Source organism: Furipterus horrens, unplaced genomic scaffold, assembly GCF_987537825.1.
Source record: "Furipterus horrens unplaced genomic scaffold, mFurHor1.1.pri manual_scaffold_2, whole genome shotgun sequence".
NCBI lineage: Eukaryota > Metazoa > Chordata > Mammalia > Chiroptera > Furipteridae > Furipterus > Furipterus horrens.
The window spans coordinates 9,270,400-9,290,323 of record NW_028327172.1 but is presented as its reverse complement, the minus strand read 5'-3'; the positions used below and the strand labels follow the sequence as shown (position 1 = coordinate 9,290,323).

The 19,924-nt window shown below is 40.3% G+C and overlaps 1 protein-coding gene across 1 annotated transcript; it reads right to left on the bottom strand.

Moving 5' to 3' along the window:
* Positions 1–8,071: 8,071 nt before the first annotated feature.
* On the bottom strand, positions 8,072–18,578 carry LOC150017744 (glycine N-acyltransferase-like). Its single transcript, XM_090267500.1, has 6 exons — positions 18,427–18,578; positions 17,277–17,372; positions 12,012–12,119; positions 10,258–10,384; positions 8,867–9,038; positions 8,072–8,654 (listed from the first exon to the last, which is right to left on the bottom strand). The coding sequence occupies exons 2-6, from the start codon at positions 17,355–17,357 to the stop codon at positions 8,252–8,254; spliced, it is 891 nt and encodes a 296-aa protein (XP_090123626.1). The 5' UTR covers positions 17,358–17,372; positions 18,427–18,578; the 3' UTR covers positions 8,072–8,251.
* Between the last annotated feature and the right edge of the window lie 1,346 nt (positions 18,579–19,924).

The window sequence follows — 19,924 nt, the reverse complement described above, 5'->3', positions numbered from 1 at the left end:
ATGTCTGGCCATTCTGCATTTCATTCCCTGTGTGGGATTCCCAAATTCCACTCTTCTAAATTCAGCTTCCATTCATTCTTCAAAGTCTAGCTAAGGGCTGTCATCTCTAGTGATTCCTTCCCTTTGCTGTGCTCTCAAATGTGTTTATGCATCTCTCCATTACAGAACTTGCTGTATTGAGCTAGAGTTGACTTTCCTAGTTGTGCCCTCCTCTAGGACAGGAAGGACATCTTACTTATTCTTCTATCCATTATGCTTGTTATGATATCTGGCACATATTATGCCTCAGTAAGTAGATGGTGAATGAGTGAATGTATGAAATGCTTGTATTAACCTGTCTGTCTAGTCACATCTTCCAAAGCGTAAGTTAAATAATTATCTATTCAATCAACACATATGTATTGAGTGCACAATATACATGGGGCATGGGAAAGGTTTTCAGCTACTTTATGCTAAGTTATGTCTTGGAAAAAGTACAGACCAGAGTTGAGGTGCCTTTGTCTTATATGAGGGTCTTAGAACTTGAAAAATATTTCTGAAGGCTAGTTATCTTTTTATCTAGAGGCAACTAACAAGGAAGTTAAATGAGTATAAGTTTGATGTAAAATTCGTGGGGTATAACATTACTGTATTTCAAAAAAAGTGTAGAGTTTGGACCACCTCTCAAAAATGTACACACAAATGAATAACCAAGAGCGGCGCCCAATGAGTAGAGCAACTGAGATGGAGATGCTGACACACGCGCCGTGAGCTGGCAGAATTAGGCCACAGGTCATGTCCTTGTGAGTGAACTTCAGAATCTTTGACTCGGTCCCTCCAGAAGTAGAAAGTCTACCCAAACAAAACAATCAAAATAAGAACAAAGCCCTAAACAAAATTTTATAAAGTCATGCAAACATTAGCAAGGGCTGGGCAAATCCCAATGTAAATTTGTTTATGATATGATTTAAATAAATGATACATTTGGTTTGTAGTCTTGTCTTTATTCATCTAATTATTTCATCTCTGAATTAGTTACAACAACTTCCTTATCAGTCAGGCAGGGAAAAAACTTATAGAATTGTACACCTGAAGCCTATATAACTTTACTAACCAATGTTACCCTGAGAAATCCAATTAAAAATAAATATATAAAATAACTCTAAATATAAGTAAAAAAAATAAAAAGTTAACTTCCTTTGGAAGCTACATTTTAATGTACTAAGAACACACCCCTATCTATAGTATGGTATTTTCTTGGGGATCAAATGTATAGAACTGCCTTTCAGGTGAAACATTTCTATTAGGATTAAGATTTCACAATCTTATGGTAAAACTCATGCAAATAGCTACCCCTGGCCACACATAGGGTTCTGCTCTGCTACAGACAGAGTCACTGGGTGACATTCCAGGTGCAGGACAGGATTTTCAGTCCAGACACTTTCTCAGAATTAATCACATCCTTAAAATGGAAGATCACTCACTGGTGGTGACCAAAGGACCATTCACCCATGACAGAATTCAATAGAAAATAAGTTCACAAAAACAAATGCCTATTTTACTTTGGGGAAAAGTTTTAAAAGTAACATTCACGCTGGGTGTGTGTGTGTGTGTGTGTGTGTGTAAGTGTGTAATAGTGACATTTTGGTAATATATGAGAACTCTACATTTCTTAGAAATGAGTACTGAAATATGTAGTACTCATCTGAGATTTGTTTTAAAATACATTAGCAAAAGGAAAAGGGACAGATAGATAAATGAAATGGTGCAAAATCTTGTTGGTGATGAGAAGCTGACAATTTCTTTTTCCTTACTAGAGCATATTTGAAATTTTCATAATTAAGTTACATGTTCTGAAGGGAAATATAGCCAGCTTTTCTTCATCTTCTAAAAAGGGTCAATTTGTACATTTCTCTTTATGATTGATTTATGATGCAAGTAAAATCCATTGAAAAACAAACAAAATGAACATAATATAACCAGAAGGACTAAATGTAGCTATATTTTGCAGCACCTTCACATAGTAAGTGCTCCATTCAACCACCTGCTTTTAGGAAGTGCCCAAATCTCTCCTCATTTATTATTTCAGATCAGAACCCTGAAAGGAATTTTCCTTTTATTTTTTAAAAATTATATTTCATTGATTATGCTGTTACAGTTATCTTAATTTTTCCCCCTTTGCCACCCCCCTGCACCTAGCACCACCCACTCCCTCAGGAATTCTCCCCACCATTGCTCATGTCCATGGGTCATGCGTATAAGTTATCTGGCTACTCCATTTCCTATACTGTACTTTACACTCCCATGGTTATTCGGTAACTACCTGTTTGTGCTTCTTAATCCCCTCATCTCTTCACCTATAGTACTGAACAAGTTGCCCTTTACAGAGCATGTGCCAGATGTATGATTAACTTGAAGTTTGTTTTTTTTTCCCTTAGGTATATGGTGTTACTAATGGACATGCACAATATGAGCATTTTGATCTGTGCCACTTAAGTGGGGAGAATGTCACAAGCAAATATTATCATTTGGGGACATAAGGGGGTGTGAGTCCTTACCTGGGGAACTGTCTCCACACCAGTCTTTGCAGGTGTCCCCAGGAACAAAGGAGAAAGGCAGATTCTTCAAGGGCGAAATTCCCTTCTAACGCAGGCAGTTCGATGGGGTCTTACAGCGTGCATTTAGTGTGTCTCCTCCAGAAACCGCTGAGCGGAGGTCTGTAAGGTGGACCTTGCACAAGCAAAAACTTCTAGTGTCAGCTCTTTTTTTTTTTTTTTTTTTCTGGGTCATAAGATAGTTTTATTTTTAATTTTTTGAGGAACATTTATACTGTTTTCCAAGGTGCTGCACCAATTTGCAGTCCTACCAACAATGTACAAGTGTTCCCTTTTCTCCATATCTTTGCCAACACATGTTGTTTGTTGATTTTTTAAAAGTATATTTTATTGATTATGTTGTTACAGTAGTTCAAATTCTTTTCCCTTTGCTCCCCTCGGCCCAGTACTCGCTTCCCTCTAGCAATCCCACCCCACTAAGTTCATGTCCATTGGTCGTGCATATAAATTCTTTGGCTTCACCCTTTCCTATATTATTTCTTAACTTCCCCTTGTATATTTGTTACCAGTTGATTATGCTTCTTAATCACTGCACCATATCCCCATTTCTCCACCTCCACCCTCCCAGCTGATAACCCTCCAAATGATCCCCATACTTATGATTCTGTTCCTATTCTGGTTTGCTTAGTTTGTTTTCTTTCTTTTTTTTTTTTTTTTAGATTCAGTTGTTGATAGTTGTGAGTTTGTTGTCATTTTAGTGTTCATAGTTTTGATCTTTTTCTTAAGTAAGTCTCTTTGACATTTTATATAATAATGACTTGGTGATGATGAACTACTTTAGCTTTACCTTGTCTGGGAAGCACTTCATCTGCCCTTCCATTCTAAATGATAGCTCTGCTGGATAGAGTAGTCCTGGTTGCAGGTTGCCTTTCATCACATTGAATACTGCTTGCCAGTCCCTTCCTGCCTGCAAAGTGTCCTCTGAGAAATCAGCTGATTGTCCTATAGGCACCCCCTGTAGGCAACTCTCCGCCTCTTGCTGCCCCTAGGACTCTCTTTATCTTTCACCTTTGGCATCTCAATCATGATGCATCCCGGTGTGGTCCCCTCTGGGTCCAGCTCGCCCAGGACCCTCTGTGCTTCCCAGACCTGTATGTCCATCTACTTCACAAAATTTGGGAAGTTTTCCTCATTTTTTTCAATTCTTGCTTCCTCATTCTGCACTGGTTGACTGCTTTTTTCTTCCTTATGTTCCAAATCATTGATTTGAACCGCGGTTTCCTTCCCTTCATCATTGGTTTTGTGTGGATTTTCCTTCTTTTCACTTAGCATAGCCTTCACTTCTTCTCTTATGCATTTGCCATACTCAAGCATATCTGTCAAGCCTGTGAGCATCTTTATTACCAGTGTTTTGAATTCTGCATCTGTTAGGTTGGCTATCTCCTCCTCGCTTTGTTCTCCCACTGGAACCTTGATCCATTCCCCCTTTTGGGTCATACTTCTCTGTCTCCTCATTCTGACAGGCTCCTGTGTTTGTTTGCCTCTGTGTCTCAGGTAGAGCTGTCGCTCTTGTTGTGTTGTGAGGGGCGGAGCCTTAGGGATTCATCAGTAATGGGCGACCTGTTTCACCACGTTGTGGTGCTGTATGTTGGGGGGGGTCCGAGAGGGAAAAAAGCCGCCTGCCCAGCATTCGCCCCTTTTCCAACCACCTCTCCCACTTCCACACCAGTCTGGTGCCCCTCTAGCTGCTTCCCTGGCTATTGTTCCCAGAGTGGATGGGTCTGCGGATGTTCTAGGTCCGTGGGGGCCCTTTAAACAAGTGGACTTTGCTGACACCGGCAGTTTCTGCCTCCACCCCAACCCCCACTGGTCTGCACAGTCAGAAGCAATGAGGCTTGACTTTCCCGGGTGCTGGGACTATGATCTGCTAGGTCCAGTGAGGAGTTGGGAGTGCTCCCCAGGTGTCCCTTCTGACTTTAAAACATGTGACTGCACTTTCTGCCAGCCTACTGCTGCCACCACCGCTGCTGCCACCACACCGCATCCTTTCCCTCCCGGATCCACCTCTCCTACCTGTCTGGATGAGTATTTCTTCTTTATATCTTTGTTTGCTGGACTTCCGTGCAGTTTGATTTTCTGGAACTTCTGGTTTTTCTAGTTTTGAGGCAGTTGTACTCCTTAGTTGTGGAGGGACACGCAGCGTGTCTGTCTACACCTCCATCTTGGCCGGAAGTCTGGTGTCAGCTCTTATAACATCCAGCCCTTCCTGTCTGGGTTCCATGGTAAAAGAACGAGCCATGCAAGGTTCAGAGGCTGCAGTGGGCCATCTGAGCCCACTCCCATCCTCTTATGCCAGGCTGCTCTTTGCCCCACAGGGTCTGCAGTGTGTGTAAAACCAATGGCTGGATCCTGGAAGGAGAACCAGATTGTGCAGACGTACATTCTTCCTTCCCTTCCCATGCACAAGAACCTGCAGTAACAGCAAGGCAGTAGGAAAGATATGAATGAGACCTGATTTGCAGAACCTGATCTGTTTTTTTACACATATGCAGAACAGAAAGTCACTTGTATGGTATGACGAAAGCTGTTTGGATCCTCCTTTTCTAGTATAAACTGTGCCCTGTCCCCTGCGCATTCTGAGATTGCAGTTAAGCACCCCAACAATGACTCAGTGTCTGCAGTTCTTAGTCTCACTTTTATAGAGAAGGAATCTGAGGCTCAGATGGCTGAATTAGATAAAATTTAAGCAACGAGCCTCTTCACTTCAATGTGCTCAGAACCCCACATTAACACTTGCTCTACCATCCTCAGAAAAGACGGGGGGTTTGTGGAATGGTATTTTGAGTACCAACTCCATTGTGTGAAACAACCAAGAAGGGAAGTTTGACACTATCTGTATCTTGTCTTCATCACCCTTACCCTTTTTTACCACGTTGGTGCAGAGTTTCATTATGGAGGAAAGAAGAGTCACTCCAATCAGAGGGGCAGGAATTGGGTGGCTAGAGTCCAAAGAGGAAGTCAAAAAGTTTGCATGCTCCTTCAGTGCATGGACTAGCACAGCACAGACTTGCACATATTTTTCTCTGCCCTTTCTAGGAGTCTTGTCCCTCCTAGAATATGAATTCTCAATCTTATCTCCTGTGGTTAAAGTCACTATAAGCACTCATTACTCTTTCTCCAAGGCCAAAGGCCAATGAAAGTATTCTGTCACTATCAACAGTATGGGTCAAGGGGTCTATAGCTCGTAAGAGTTTATTACAACAGAAGAGGAGGGTTCTCCCATGCCCCAGTACTGTTAAAAATAATATAGGAAAGAGTGAAGCCAAAGAACTTACATGTACGACCCATGGACATGAACTAAGAGGGGTGGGTGGGATTGCTGGAGGGAAGGGGGGTACTGGGCAGAGGGGAGCAAAGGGGAATAAAATTGGAACTACTGTAACGACATAATCAATAAAATATACTTCAAAAAAAAAAAAAAGAACATTAACATTGTTGTGCTACGTCACCACCCTCCGTCTCCAGAACGTCTCCCCCTTGTGGAACTGAAACTGTACCCATTAAAAAACAGCTGCCCATTGCCCCTCCCTCCAGCGACTGGCGACTACCGTTCTCCTTGAACTCCTCTAGATATCTCAGATAAGTGGGATCATACAGTGTTTGCTGTTGTGTGGCTGGCTTATGTCACTCAGCATAATGTTGTCACGGTTCACCCAGGCTGTAGCACGTGTCAGAATGTCCTTTCTCTCCTGAATGACTGTTCTGCCTTTTGCAGAATACACACATGGCATAAGTTTCTTCTTCCTTGAACTGAACGTAGTCATGGGGATGTAGAATACAGCACAGGGAATATAGTCAATAACTTTAATAACTACGTGTGGAGCCAGGTGAGTACTAGTCTTACTGGGGAGAGCATGTTGTAAATTATATAAAGATCTAACTATTATGCAATACACCTGAAGCTGATGTAAAATAATACTGAATGTTAACATATTTTTTAAAAATTTTAATAAAATAATTACTAGTAAATTAGAACACAAATTTACTTTATAACTACTAAAGTAAAACACTGTTAGTAAGAGTGCACAATATGAATTTTCATCATTAGTTCTAGGGTATAAGATATGTACTATTACTTTTCTAAAACCATGCTTTTCAGAGTACGGCTCCTGGACCAGCAGCATCGGGGTCACCTGGAAACTTGTTAGAAATGTCAATTCTTGGGCTCTACCCCAAATCGACTGAATCAAAAAATCTAGAGGTGAGGCCCTCGTTCTGTATGAACAATCTCACTAAGTGATTCTGATGCATCTGCGAGTGGGAGAACCTCTGCTCTTAAATAGATGGTTCTCAACCAGAGGTGATTTTTCCTCCATGGGATATATTATCAATAGCTGGAGACATTTTCAGTAGTCATAACTGAAAGGGAGGGTGCTACTGGTATCCAGTAAGTAGGGGGCAGGGATCTGGCTCCACATCCTGTAAGTGCACAGGGTTGTCCACCTTAAGATGTTCATTGTGCTAGGGCTGGGAAACCCTGCTCTAAACTGAGTTTCCCAACTACTGACTGGCCAAGAAATGAAACCTCGGTTGGTGGTTTTTCTGTGTGAGTTGGCTTCATACCCAGTTCTATACCTTAATTCCAGATGGAGAAGGACCAAAAGGGAACAGGTTCTTAATCCAGGTGATCGATCACCTTCAGTCCAGTGCTCTCTTCGTAGCACAGAGCTGAGGTTTAGTGCTGTTTCTCTTGAAATGTTGGGGCAGGAAACTCTCCCCACTACCCTGTTTCAAACAGGAGAAATATCCCTCCAACCACCAACCAGACTCTCCTGTGAGGCTATTGTCTGAACTACGTAGAAGTTGGCATCCTGAAACAATGTGTCAAGGTGAAATGAAACTGTAGGTACCCCTGCTGTACTGCCCTCCCCCTCAACTTGTATCCCTCCTCAATAAATATCTCCCTCCTTGGGTCTGGGTCCTCCCACTCTCCATATATTCAATCCAGGTTCTTCCCATCACGAACCACTTAACTTCAACTTGTACAATCAAACACAAAATTTCTTTATTGTTAGGAGGTTTTCATGAATTTAGGAAGCTCTGCCTTTAGAAACAATACTGAATCATTTTCCCTGGTGTGGAGGGAAGAGAGGACAGGTTAAAGTAAGTTAGTCTTTTTCTAGTGACTCTACCTGCTATATCATGTACATTATGTTTAACCTGATGTTTCATATATATTTGAGTATAATGGTTTAGTGTACCAATAAAGCAGCAATCAGAATAGAGGATAGTCTGTATGGACCTAATGAGTAGAATCCATTTGCTGATTATTAAGAGAAAGACCATAGGAAGAGAAAGGAATGAGTCATAATTCCCATGAAATATTACCTCTCCCTGAAAAATTCAGCAACGCTCTACTGACTCATCATTAGAAATTTTAAAAGAAGCCATTTGGGCAACATGTAGCTGATGAAACTATAATGGAGTTCCCCGGATTGAGGGGAACCAAACAATGCGGAGTTATTTGGGTTGCTCCACACTGAAAAATCTAAGGGAAGCCCATCAGTGAGAGACTCGAGTGCAGGGACCACAATGGTGGACCATTCACACTGCTTCCCAGAGACCAATCCTTTACTGATGATTACAGTTACCATTTATTCGTTCTCTGTCCTCATCTACCCACTGTTCCAGCCACGTGCCTGAGCCCCCCTGACACTTCACACAGGCACGCAGTGCCACTGATTCCAGGAGCAGGGCATGCGGAGATATTTCAGATTATCACTCATTTTCTGCATAATTTCATTCTTCTTGTCCGTGTGAGAGTACAACGGGAAGCCAAGTTTGTTCAGAGCTTGGGTTTGGGTATAGATGACATAGGAGATGAGGCCCTGGGACCGGTACTCAGGCACGGTGCCTGCCATCCGCAGCTCTCCTGTCTGGTCCATTAGGGCCCAGGACACAGGGGTCCCCTCAGGCCCCAGCAGACAAAAGGTGTGAAAGTTCTGGATACAGCGCTCGATGAATCTCCGGCCCATTTCATTGCCACCAAAATGCCAGAATTTATTCACCAGGGCAGCGTGGGTGACATCCAAGGATGAAAGTTTAAACATTTCTTGATTGCTATGGAGGTTCCAAGAGAAAGGTAAAGTCTATGAGTACTTACTATATTTCTTCATATTTCCATTGTCTAAGTTACATTTCTACAAATGATTATTCTGCCTGTTTTGAAGACTATTGACTGTAGGCAGGCCAGAGTGAAAGCAGGAAGAGAAGCTGGGAGGATACTTCAGGAATGAGAGTTGTGAGTGGTGCTGAGAATTTATCAGACTTACATGGACTTGGGTTTGCCATCACCAGGTGGTAAGTTCTTTACATCCAACAGGGAAGGGATCAGTTTCTTCACAGTGTCAAGCCCCGCATAGAGAAAGCACTGTGTTTGTTCAGCTTTGAAGGATTTTGTGGCTGCAAGATTTTGTATCACCTCATTCAGGCTGGGCTGTGAACCTAGATGGGATTTTCAGAAGAGATGTCGTGATTCAGGACATTCTGTGAAGAAGGTCTCCAGTGGAGTAGAAAGTGTCTGCATTTACAGTCTGACAACCTTGATTCTGGCTTGGTGCTGCTATTGTATGACTGGGGCCACATAGTGAGGATTTGTGCAATGAACATGCCCAAAAGTTTATTAAGCTATGGTCATACCAGCTGTGGCAATACCAAAACTGGAACAAAGATTTCTGGGCTACATGGTCATGCAGTTTTGATCATCACAGGAGATGAGCTACAAAAACAAGAGTCATCAACATCTGTTGGACAATTACTATGTTCCCAGTGTGCTAGATTGCTGCAGGAATGACCCACAATTTGCCCACCTCTCTTCATTTCCACTCCCTGGACTTGTCCCCACCTGCATTGCCTCTGACCTTGGTCATATGACTAGCTTTTGCCATGGGAAACAGTAAATTTGATGCAGGGGAGGCTGACGAGTGCTTGCACATTGGGGTTGTCCATCCTTTGTGTTCCTGATTACCTTGGGCAAGCCTGCTGAGGACTTGTGCTCCTATCATGCTGTCACCATGGCAGCCAGCACCAATAGGTGTGAGTGAGGCCATGCTAGAGCAACCAGCTCTAGATGTTGATTCACAGAATCACAAGATTTGCTTTGTGGTGGAAGTTACTTGACACATCCAGGTATGGTGCTAAGCAATTCCCATTCAAGATATTATTCAACCTTTTCAACACTCTTTGTGTTTTAGGCACTGTTATTATCTTCATTTGTATATGTGATCTCAGCAAGGGTAAGTCATGTGGCTAGGTTTACAAAGCAAGTAACAGACAAATGCCATCATAGGAAGTCTGATTCTGTAGGGCAAGCTCATAACCATGACAGTTGTCCTTCATGACCTGGGAGGAGCTTCATGGCATGAGTTGTCATTCTTATCCCAGGTGGCACGGAAGGCACCTGGGGAAGCTCTGCTCTGGCTCCCAATGTCTGCAAAATATACCATAAATTCTTGGCTCAAGGCATTATATTATGTGTTCCTATATGAAGCCCACTGTTTGCAGGCTTTGAGGATGTGTTTTCCCCTTTACATGTAGAGTTACAGCTGAGTCAAAACTGACAGCAGGCTAGGATCTGGAGTGTGGAGAAAGGAGATACAAATTATAGGCGAAACTGTTCAAGACCGAGAAGTGAGTCAGCACACTTCCCTTTCCTCTTTCTTACTTTGGATCTGCAAATGCTGTTTCCAGTTGATGACTCCTGGTGAGCCAAGCAATTCCTCACAGTTCTTGGGGTCCTTGGAGTAGATCTGGTAAGTATTGGTATAGTGATCGAAGTCATCTACCATCTCCTGTTGTTGGAGAAAAATAAAGCAAATTCCATGTAGTTCATCATTGCAATACTTTTTTCTAAATTCCATTATACCATGATATATTTAAGCACTAAAATTTTGTGGTTTTTTTTGGTGCCTTACAATTATTTCTGACTCATTTAAATCATGAGATAAAGATAAGAAACTCAAATATTCAATTTATGAAGTGAATGGAAGAACGATACTATTTTCTACACATGTATTGCATTAAAATTGTAAGCCAAACAGAGACACACCTATTTAGAAAGCATTCTTCTGTATTTCTATCATCCTCATCAAGAAGGGACATGCAATTGACAAGGAAAAGCTTCTGTTACAAGAGTAAATTTTACTACAATTCAAATAGTTACAAAAAATATAAACATGACAGTATTAAATTCCATTATAGAACTCTGGATTAAAATCCCCATCTATACTTAATGACGTTAAATAAGTTGAAAACCAGTTAGTCAGGCTTTCTTAAAGCTATACTGTTGTTAAATTGTAGTTCCAGGATAACAAAAAAAACCCCACTTATTTAGAAATATCCCCTTAAATTATTGAATAACAGATGAGATTATTATCAGGAAAGAGGCCCAGAAAAATATTACCATGATTTGTGCAGAATTAGAAAGCTTTTTTAAAATACAGTTAAAAAATGTAACACACTCACAAGTCATCATAATATCACTGCCAGATTTAAAGTCGCACTTAAGATAAAAGATTTTATTTACTTTACGCTTTCATTTTGTTTCCATATTTATTATTAATATAAATTTCTTTAACTTATGTATTGTTTAGTAGTTTTAAAATAATTTTTAGCCCTGGCTGCTGTGGCTCAGTGGATTGAGTGTTGGCCTGTGAGCCAAGTGTCACTGGTTCGATTCCCAGTCAGGGCACATGACTAGGTTGCACATCAGGTCCCCAGTTGGGGGCACAAGAGAGAGGCAACCACACAGTGATGTTTCTCTCCCTCTCTTTCTCCTTTCCCCTCTCTCTAAAAACAAACAAACAAATAAATAATAAAAAATAAAATAAAATATTTTTTATTTCTCTGAAAGATATCCTAGTTGAATTTTTATAAATGTATCATTTCACTGGATGTTCTAAAGTGAGTTTAGAATGTTTTGTTTTTAAAATTGAGTTGCACTAATTTTTAAATGTTCCCCAAAATGTATGTGGAAATTCTGGTGTCATGAATTCGCCTTTTAGGATCGCCCCCGCTTACTGCCCTGTTTCCCACCTTCCTGTCTCGGCCCTTGCTGTGCCCTCTTTTCCTTGTCAGCCTAGCAAACAGATAATTACCTACAGACGCAGTTCCGGTGAAATGCCCACTGAGATGTGCCTCTGACCTCCCCTGTGATCGCCGTCTGCAGGCGCCGTGGTTTAACCCACGTTTGTCTGCGCTACTTCTGCATGTCGTGCATCTCCTGTTCTTACACACTTTGTACTCAGTTGTAATTTACTTGCTCTTCTACCTTTTCCTCCAGGCTGTGAGCTCCTTGAGCACAAGGACTCGTTCACCATCACTGACATACATTTCTGTGTCCCCTGGTGTACACTGCCAGGTGCATGGCAGGCACAGACAGCAAACAGAGGTGCACGCGTTCTACATCTGCCACCTTACCTGCTCCTGAGGGCGGACAACCACTGTACTAAAGTCAGGCCACTGGTCCACCAGGGCCTTTAGCTTGAATGGGTTTCCCTGGTTCATGTGGAAGACCGTCCCGTAAACCTGCAGGGTCCCGAGAAAATGAGAGGGTCGGCTTATTAGGAAGAGATGGCAAAGGGCCCTGTTTGATCAGGACAAAGATTCTTTCAATGAAATCATAAAATTTCATGGTGGAAAAAGGCCAAATAGGGCATCGAGTTCAATCTCCCTGTCTTCAATTGCACTTTTTTCTTTTTACCTCAGATTGAGAAGAGCATGGTCATCTTCTCTGATATGAATCATACGTACATATAATAGAATATTTGGACAAATAAAATTAATGATTTAAGAATACTACTATTTTAGGAGTTAATCTTACCAGTTTGCACTTTTCCTTATTCATGCACATAGACACACAATTTTACAATAATAAAATAATCTGATGTATGGTGTTTACTCCATTGAATATACGGTGGACATATTTATATGTTCATAAACACAAAAATTTTCAATTATTTTCTAATGGCTGCATAGGATTTCACGTCATGAATGTATCACACTTTCCTTCATTCACTTGCCTGTTGATGGTCATCTCAGCTGTTTCCAGCTTTTCACTTTAACAACTAATTCTTTACAGAACGTGCTTTTACAGAAGTCTCTACATGGACACCTGATATTTTCTTAGACTATACAGAATGGTAATTGCTGGTTTGAAGGATATGCTTAAAACTCTTTAACACATATGTCCATATTACCCTCAGGAAAGGCTAAATGAACTCTCACCAACAAGCAGAGGCTGAAGCATAATGCTCAAGAGAATGAATGGGCTGTGGGGTCCCATAGGCTGGGACCAACCTTGAATCTCTACCCTCACCGTCTTGTGCAAGCTATTGAGAGAGAGAGGGGTGTGGGGAGAGAATGAGTGAGACTGAGCAGGTGAACATTAATTCCCTTGAGGTTTGGAAGGTTGGGGGATGCAGCAACGGGTACCAACATGGGCCTCGTGACAACTGTGAACATGAAGCCTCCACAGATGCTAACATGGAAACATGCCAATGACCAAGACCCAAAAGATGGTATGTATACACTTCAATGGTTTTCACCATGGAAAGATGATGTCTAAGGACTATACCAGCATCTTTCCCTACTGCTACCCTCATCCCCATATAAGCTATTGATGTTAGACCAGAGAGAAATAGAAGAGGAATAAAGCTCTCTAAATTGACTGCGTTTTTCGGAATTTATTCTGTTCTCAGCCATGAGTGGAGGCTTGATATAGAAATTCAGTGTAGTTTAGTAAAATATGTAGAACTGCTACTGTTCCTTATTCTTATGGCCTAATTCATTAAAAACTCTTTTTTTCCTTCTGAACTCAGAACACAGGTAAGTCAGGCATCTACTCTAAGCTGACTCAAGTGGAGATGACAGATGTGATAAATGGCATTTAATACTGAACACTTAGAAAAATGGATGAACTTTTCCTCACTGAGACACAACTAAGTATTGAGTTCTAAGTTATACCTCCATTGAAAGTACCTGGCATACAAATATTCTAGATTCTGTTAGGGGGCAAGGGAGTCTTTCATATGCAACCAAAAAACAGGAACGCTATTCCTTCAAAAGTTAAGAAGTCAAGAGGGCCATCTTATCTAACCACAGAGATGATCCAAGAAAGGACACCTGGAAGCAATGAGATTTTTCTCAAAATGTTTGGGGTTCACTTAACACAGGGAATAAAAAGAAACTGAAATTACAGTATTCTACACTATAAAGCATGAAAGAAAAATATTTAGCCTGAAGTTTCAAAAATAGCTACTCACCATAAAATAATGTCTTAGGCAAATGTCCATAGATAATTGATGTAACATTTAGAAACACTGACTGTCTCTCTGAGAGGTTGTCTGGGTTTTAAGGATTATCCATTAAAAGTAGTTAAATATTAGGTAATAGAGATTAATGTTAGTGGGATCTATTAAAGTGGTGAATTTAGTTTTAGATTAGCTGACTTGAAAGCAATTATTTTTGGTAGTAACCAAAGAACAGACAAATGATTTCATTAGTCTATTCCTAATAAATTAAAATAAAGCCAATGAACTACAAGTAAAATAGTGTAAATATATTTTTTATACTGAAAGAACAATGAATCTATTCGAAGTGAGGGAGTTGAATGAATCTTCTAGGATTGTAACAATTCAAAACTAGTTGGTATTTCTATGAAAAAAACTTTTCAGGGAAAAAGATTGTGCTCCAAATACACACACACACACAGTTGCACTTAGGTTCCACTGGAGTCGATCCTATCCCTTTGGTTGGTAAAGAAAAGCACCAAACAGGACCCAAGTCTATCATTAGACTTGCTCTTGCGTAGTTGTGGATGTAGGTATTTATGCATATGCTTTATTTGATCCTGAGATTTCTGATCAATTGCACTAGGTTAAGGGAGATATTGGGAGTCAGCCACAAAAGAGTCTGATATGCAATAAGTTCAGAGCAACTGGAAAATTTAACTCAAAAAAGAAATTCTAAAGAAGATTCATGATGATTTTAAACTGATTTCATGACAAAGCAATCTTTTAGCAAAAACAAATTAAACATTAATATGTAGTTTCAAGTAGGAAGAGAACTCCGGGCAAATTTCCAGCGTTATGATGAAATGTTCTTTGAAAAGGGACAAGGGAATACTTTCTGAATCACAGAGCACAGAACAAAAGGCCGTGGTAGGGCTCAGGCACACCTATGATCATACCAAGCACTGCAACTCACACTCTGTGTGACGTCGGGAAAGTCACTTAACTGAGCCTCCATCTTCTCATCAGTGACATGGACATAAACAAATATCTTATAGGGAGGTAATGATATCAAGTGACAGAAAACATGGAATAGTGCCTGGCACAACATTGGTGCTCAATAAATATTAGTCATTTCCCTCTTTTTTCACAGAAACTTTCTATTCCTACTGCCCTCAAAATTTTCAGCTCCCACTTCTTTTGAAAATCACTAATGCTCTTTTTTATTGAATTTATTGGGGTGTCATTGGTTCACAAAATCATGCATGTTTCAAGTGTACAGCTCAACAAAAGATCGTCTGCACACTGCATCATGTGTCCATCACCCCCAGAAAAATCTCTTTCTGTCCCAATTTTCCCCTCTTTGCTCAACTTCACTGACCCCACCCCCTTTCCATCTGGCTATTACTATATAGATTTGATTAGTTCCTTCACCTTCCTCATCCAGGTTCACAAACCTCCTCTCCTCTGACAGGTGTCAATCTGTTCCATGTATCCATGCCTGTGTTCCCTTTTTCATTCATCGGTTTATTTTGTTCATTACATTTCACATATAAGTGAGATCACATGGTATTTGTCTTTCTCTGACCAGCTTGTCTCTCTTAGCATAATAATCTCCAGGTCCATCTATCCTGTCACAAAAGGTAAGATATCCTGTTTAATGGCCAAGTAGTATTTCAATGAGTCAAGGTACCAGAGCTCTTCTTTTCACTCATCTTCTGAAGGGCACTTGGGCTCTTTCCAGATCTTGGTTATTGTAAATAATGCTGCTATAAACAAAGTATGCATATATTCTTTAAAATTAGTGTCTCAGGCTTCTTTGGATGTATTTCCAGAAGTGGGATCACTGAGTCAAAAAGCAGTTCCATTTTTATTTTTTTGAGTAAACTCCTCACTGCTTTGCACAGTGGCTGCCCCAGCCTGCATTCCCACCAACAGTACATTAGGATTCCCTTTCCTAAACATCCTCTCCAGCACTTGCTTGATAATTTATTAATAATAGCCATTCGGAAAAGTATGAGGTGATATCTCATTGTGACTTTAATTTGCATCTTTCTGATGATTAGTGACACTGAACATTTTTTACATGTATATTGGCTATTTGTATGTTGTCTTTGGAGAAGTGTCTATTCAGGTCCTTTACTTATTATTTTTTAATTGGGTTGTTTGTCTTCTTGGTGTTGAGTAGTATAAGCTCTTTATATATTTTGAAAATTAACCCTCCTCAGATGTATCACTGGCAAAAGTGTTCTCCCATTCAGAGGGTTCCCTTTCCATTTTGTTGGTGGTTGCTTTTGCAATGAACCCAATCCAACCTCATACTTAATGGGCAAAAACTAAAAACATTTCCCTTAGGATCAGGAACAAAACGGGGATGTCCACTTTCACCCCTCTTATTCTACATAGCACTGGTAGTACTAGCCACAGCAATCTTACAAAGAGAAAAAGTAATGGCATCCAAATTGGAAATAAGGAAGTAAAATTGTCATTATTCATAGATGACATGCTATTGTATATAGAAAACCCTAAAGACTCCACCAAAACCTACTATATCTAATAAGTAAATTCAGCAAAGTAGCAGGATACAAAATTAATATTTAGAAACTGGTGGTATTTTATACAACAATAATGACTAACCAGAAGGAGAAATTAAGAAAACATTCCCATTTCCTATTGCAACAAAAAATAAGGTATCTAGTAATAAATTTACCCAAGGAGGTAAAATACATGTACTCAGTGAAAGACCTGTACTCAGAAAATTCTAAGATACTGAAGAAAGAAAATGAGGAAGATACAGATAAGTGGAAGACTATACTATCTTCATGAAGAGGAAAAATTAACATAATTAAAATGTCCATACTACTCAAAGCAATCTATCAATTCATTACAATTCTTATTAAAATACCAATAACATATCTCACTGATCTAGAACAAATATTTCAAAAATTTATATGGAACCATAAAGACTTTGAACAGTCTCAGCAATCTTGAGAAAGAAAAACATAAATGGAGGAATCATGCTACCTGGTATCAAACTAAACTACAAGGTCATAGTAATCAACACAGCATGGTATTGGCACAAGAACAAGCATATAGTTTAATGAAACAGAATAGAGAACAGAAATAAACCTGTATCTTTATGGTCAATTAATATTTGATAAAGGAGGCAAGAACATACATATTGAAGTCTCTTCAATAAATGGTGTTGGGAGAATTGGACACATACTTGAAAAAAATGACACTAGACCACCAACTTACACAATACACATGAATAAACTCGAATTGGATTATGACTCAAATGTTAAGTTGTGAAGCCATGAGAGTCCTAGAAGAAAACATAGGCAGCAAAATTTCATACATTTCTCATAGCAATGTTTTTGCAGATATATCTCTACAGGCAAGAGAAACAAAGGGCACTACATGAATTTAAAAGCTTTTGCACATCAATTGCCACCTTAAAGGATTCGGGGAGGCTCTTTCTCAAGGATCTCTGCAGCGTCTGAAGCATCTGGGCACCTTGCAATGGGAACATCATGGAAGACACCTTAGCCTAGAGAGATAAATAAAAAAACAACCAGGAATGAGAAAACTAGAGGAGATTCTGAAACAAATAGTAGCAAGTTCTATGCTAATGGCCAGGTCCCTGTTCAGTGTCCCTTTATTGGTATCACCTTCTCGAAAATCCTCATCATCTCCAAGGAAGGAAAAGAATGGCAGAAAGCACAGAGGGCACTTTCTGAATTTTTTGAGTTCACTTTCTTAACACTTTGATGATCTCCAGCCCTTAGTTTTATGTTAGAGTAACAAGCACATTTGGAAATACACAACATCTTTTGAAATTTAGTTGTTATGAGTGATCCCCCAATTCCACAAGTAATAAGCTGTGTAACCTGGGGAAATTGAGTTAGCCTGTCTGTACCTTGGTTTCTTCAAAGGTAGATGCGATAATATCACTAACAGAATTTTTGTAAGAATTAAACGAGTTATTGCATTAAACTGAGTAAATAAATTCTTAGAGGAGTTTCTAACAGATAGTAAGTACTGAACATGTTATTGTATTACTACTGCCATTCTTCCTCCTCTCTCTTCTTTTCCTTCCATTCATTCCTCCTTCTTCCCCCCCCCACTCGAGTTAAAATGCTTCCTATTTCATGATGCTAGAAAATGCAAACAATTTAGTGAGCTCAGAAAAAAAAATCAATGAACAAAATGAGTACTTTACTAAAAAGATTGAAATATTAAAAAATAACCAAACAGAAGTTCTAGAGATGAAGGACTCAATGCTAGAATTCAAGAATGAACTAGCAAGCATAGGAAATAGAGTGGGCTTGATGGAGGAAAGGATTAGTGATATTGAAGATAAAAATCTAGTAATGATGCAGAGGGGAGAGAAAGAGGCTTAAGCAGTAAAAACAAGAAAGAAAGAACTCTATGAAAACTCTCTGACTTTATCAGAAAGAGCAATGTAAGACTAATAACATAAGATAACAAGAGAGGGAGAAGGGCACAGAGAGTCTGTTCAAACAAATAATTGATAACAATTTCTGAGCCAATGGAAAGAATTAGATCCTCAAATATAAGTGGAAATCAGAAAACCTAATTACCAGAATCCAAATGGCCTTCAAGGTACGTTGTATTGAAACTGTCAAAAATTAATGACAGAGAAAGACCCTTCGCCAGACACTGGGAGCTACAAAGTTCCTCTGGCCCAGAAGTTTTTGCTGACCCAGGAGGAAAGGCTGGAGGCGTGGCGAGGTTCCTGGGGGGGTGGGGGGGGGGCGTGCAGGTTTGTACTCCCTCCCACGTGCCCTGGGCTCTGGCAGAGGGAGGGGGAAGTGGACTACAGACGCTTGAGAAGAGCTTGGGGTGCTGATGTCAGGGAGAGAGAACTGGGGGAGCAGCGGACCCCACCACAGGGCAGACTCATCCGCAGCACTTACGGAGAAATCTTTTAAGCAGACCACTCCTCCTCAACTGGCAGGAGCTGGAGGAGGAGCAATAGTCCCGCCGAGAGAAATCACTGGCCCCGCCCCATGGGGCTTAAGCCTGACTGCAGATGACAGAGTTCCTAGAGTAAAAAGCAACCGAAAGAGACAGACACAGGCAGTAGAACACCGGTAATCTCAGACAGGCTACCTAGGTCCAGGCTGGGGCACAATCTGACGTCACCAGGGGCGGATCCAGAAGGAGAAGAAAGTGGTAAAACCAGATACTGCGGAGACAGACGTGAATTCCACTGTGATCTCCTACGGGAGTTATTTGTCTCCTGCATATCCTTTCAACAGTCACTTCTTGTCCTTTCACGCTGTGCATTATAAGTTACTAGTCTTTATATTATAGTTGATTTCAAATCTCAAAATTTTCTCCTCCCTTTTCTCATTCAATTTGCCATCTGATTTCCTCTTATTTTTATTTAAATTCTATCTTCTCTCTGCTATGACTCATTTCCAACCTGCGCTCATTATTTCTCACCGCTCCAGCCTCTCCATACCATTTTTCTAGTCGTTAGTCACCTCACATTCTTTTTCCCATCATTAAGTACACTTATTCTCTCTCCACCTTGATTATCTGTGCCCATTGAGTGGGGTACAGTGGTAGCTGTGACATTCCTGCAACTTTATTCATAGATCTTCACTATTCTGGTATTTCAAATCTCAAATTTTATCATCCCCCTTTCCTACTCCATTTATACCTTCCTCCAGCTCTTTCTTTCTTTCATTTTAAATTTGAAACTTTCCCTGTCTTAGCCTGTTTCTCGTTTCTCACTCTTAGTATTTCTTCCCCTCTGTCATCTCAAAATCACTTACTTTCCTTTCCTCCAGACATCTCGGAGGCTTCTCTTTCTTTCTTACCTCTTACGTCAATCCCACCTCTATTAATCTTAGCTCTCAGGTTATTGACAGTGCTGTGGTGAAACCTTTTCTCTAATTTGGTGCCTATTTTTTCTTCTTATTCATCTTCCTTATTTTGTGTGTGTGTGTTTGTTCTCTCTCTCTCTCTCTCTCTCTCTCTCTCTCTCACAGACACACACACAGACACACACACACTACTTCATTCTACCTTCTTCCTTCCTTTTTTAATATATGATATAAAGTTTACTTT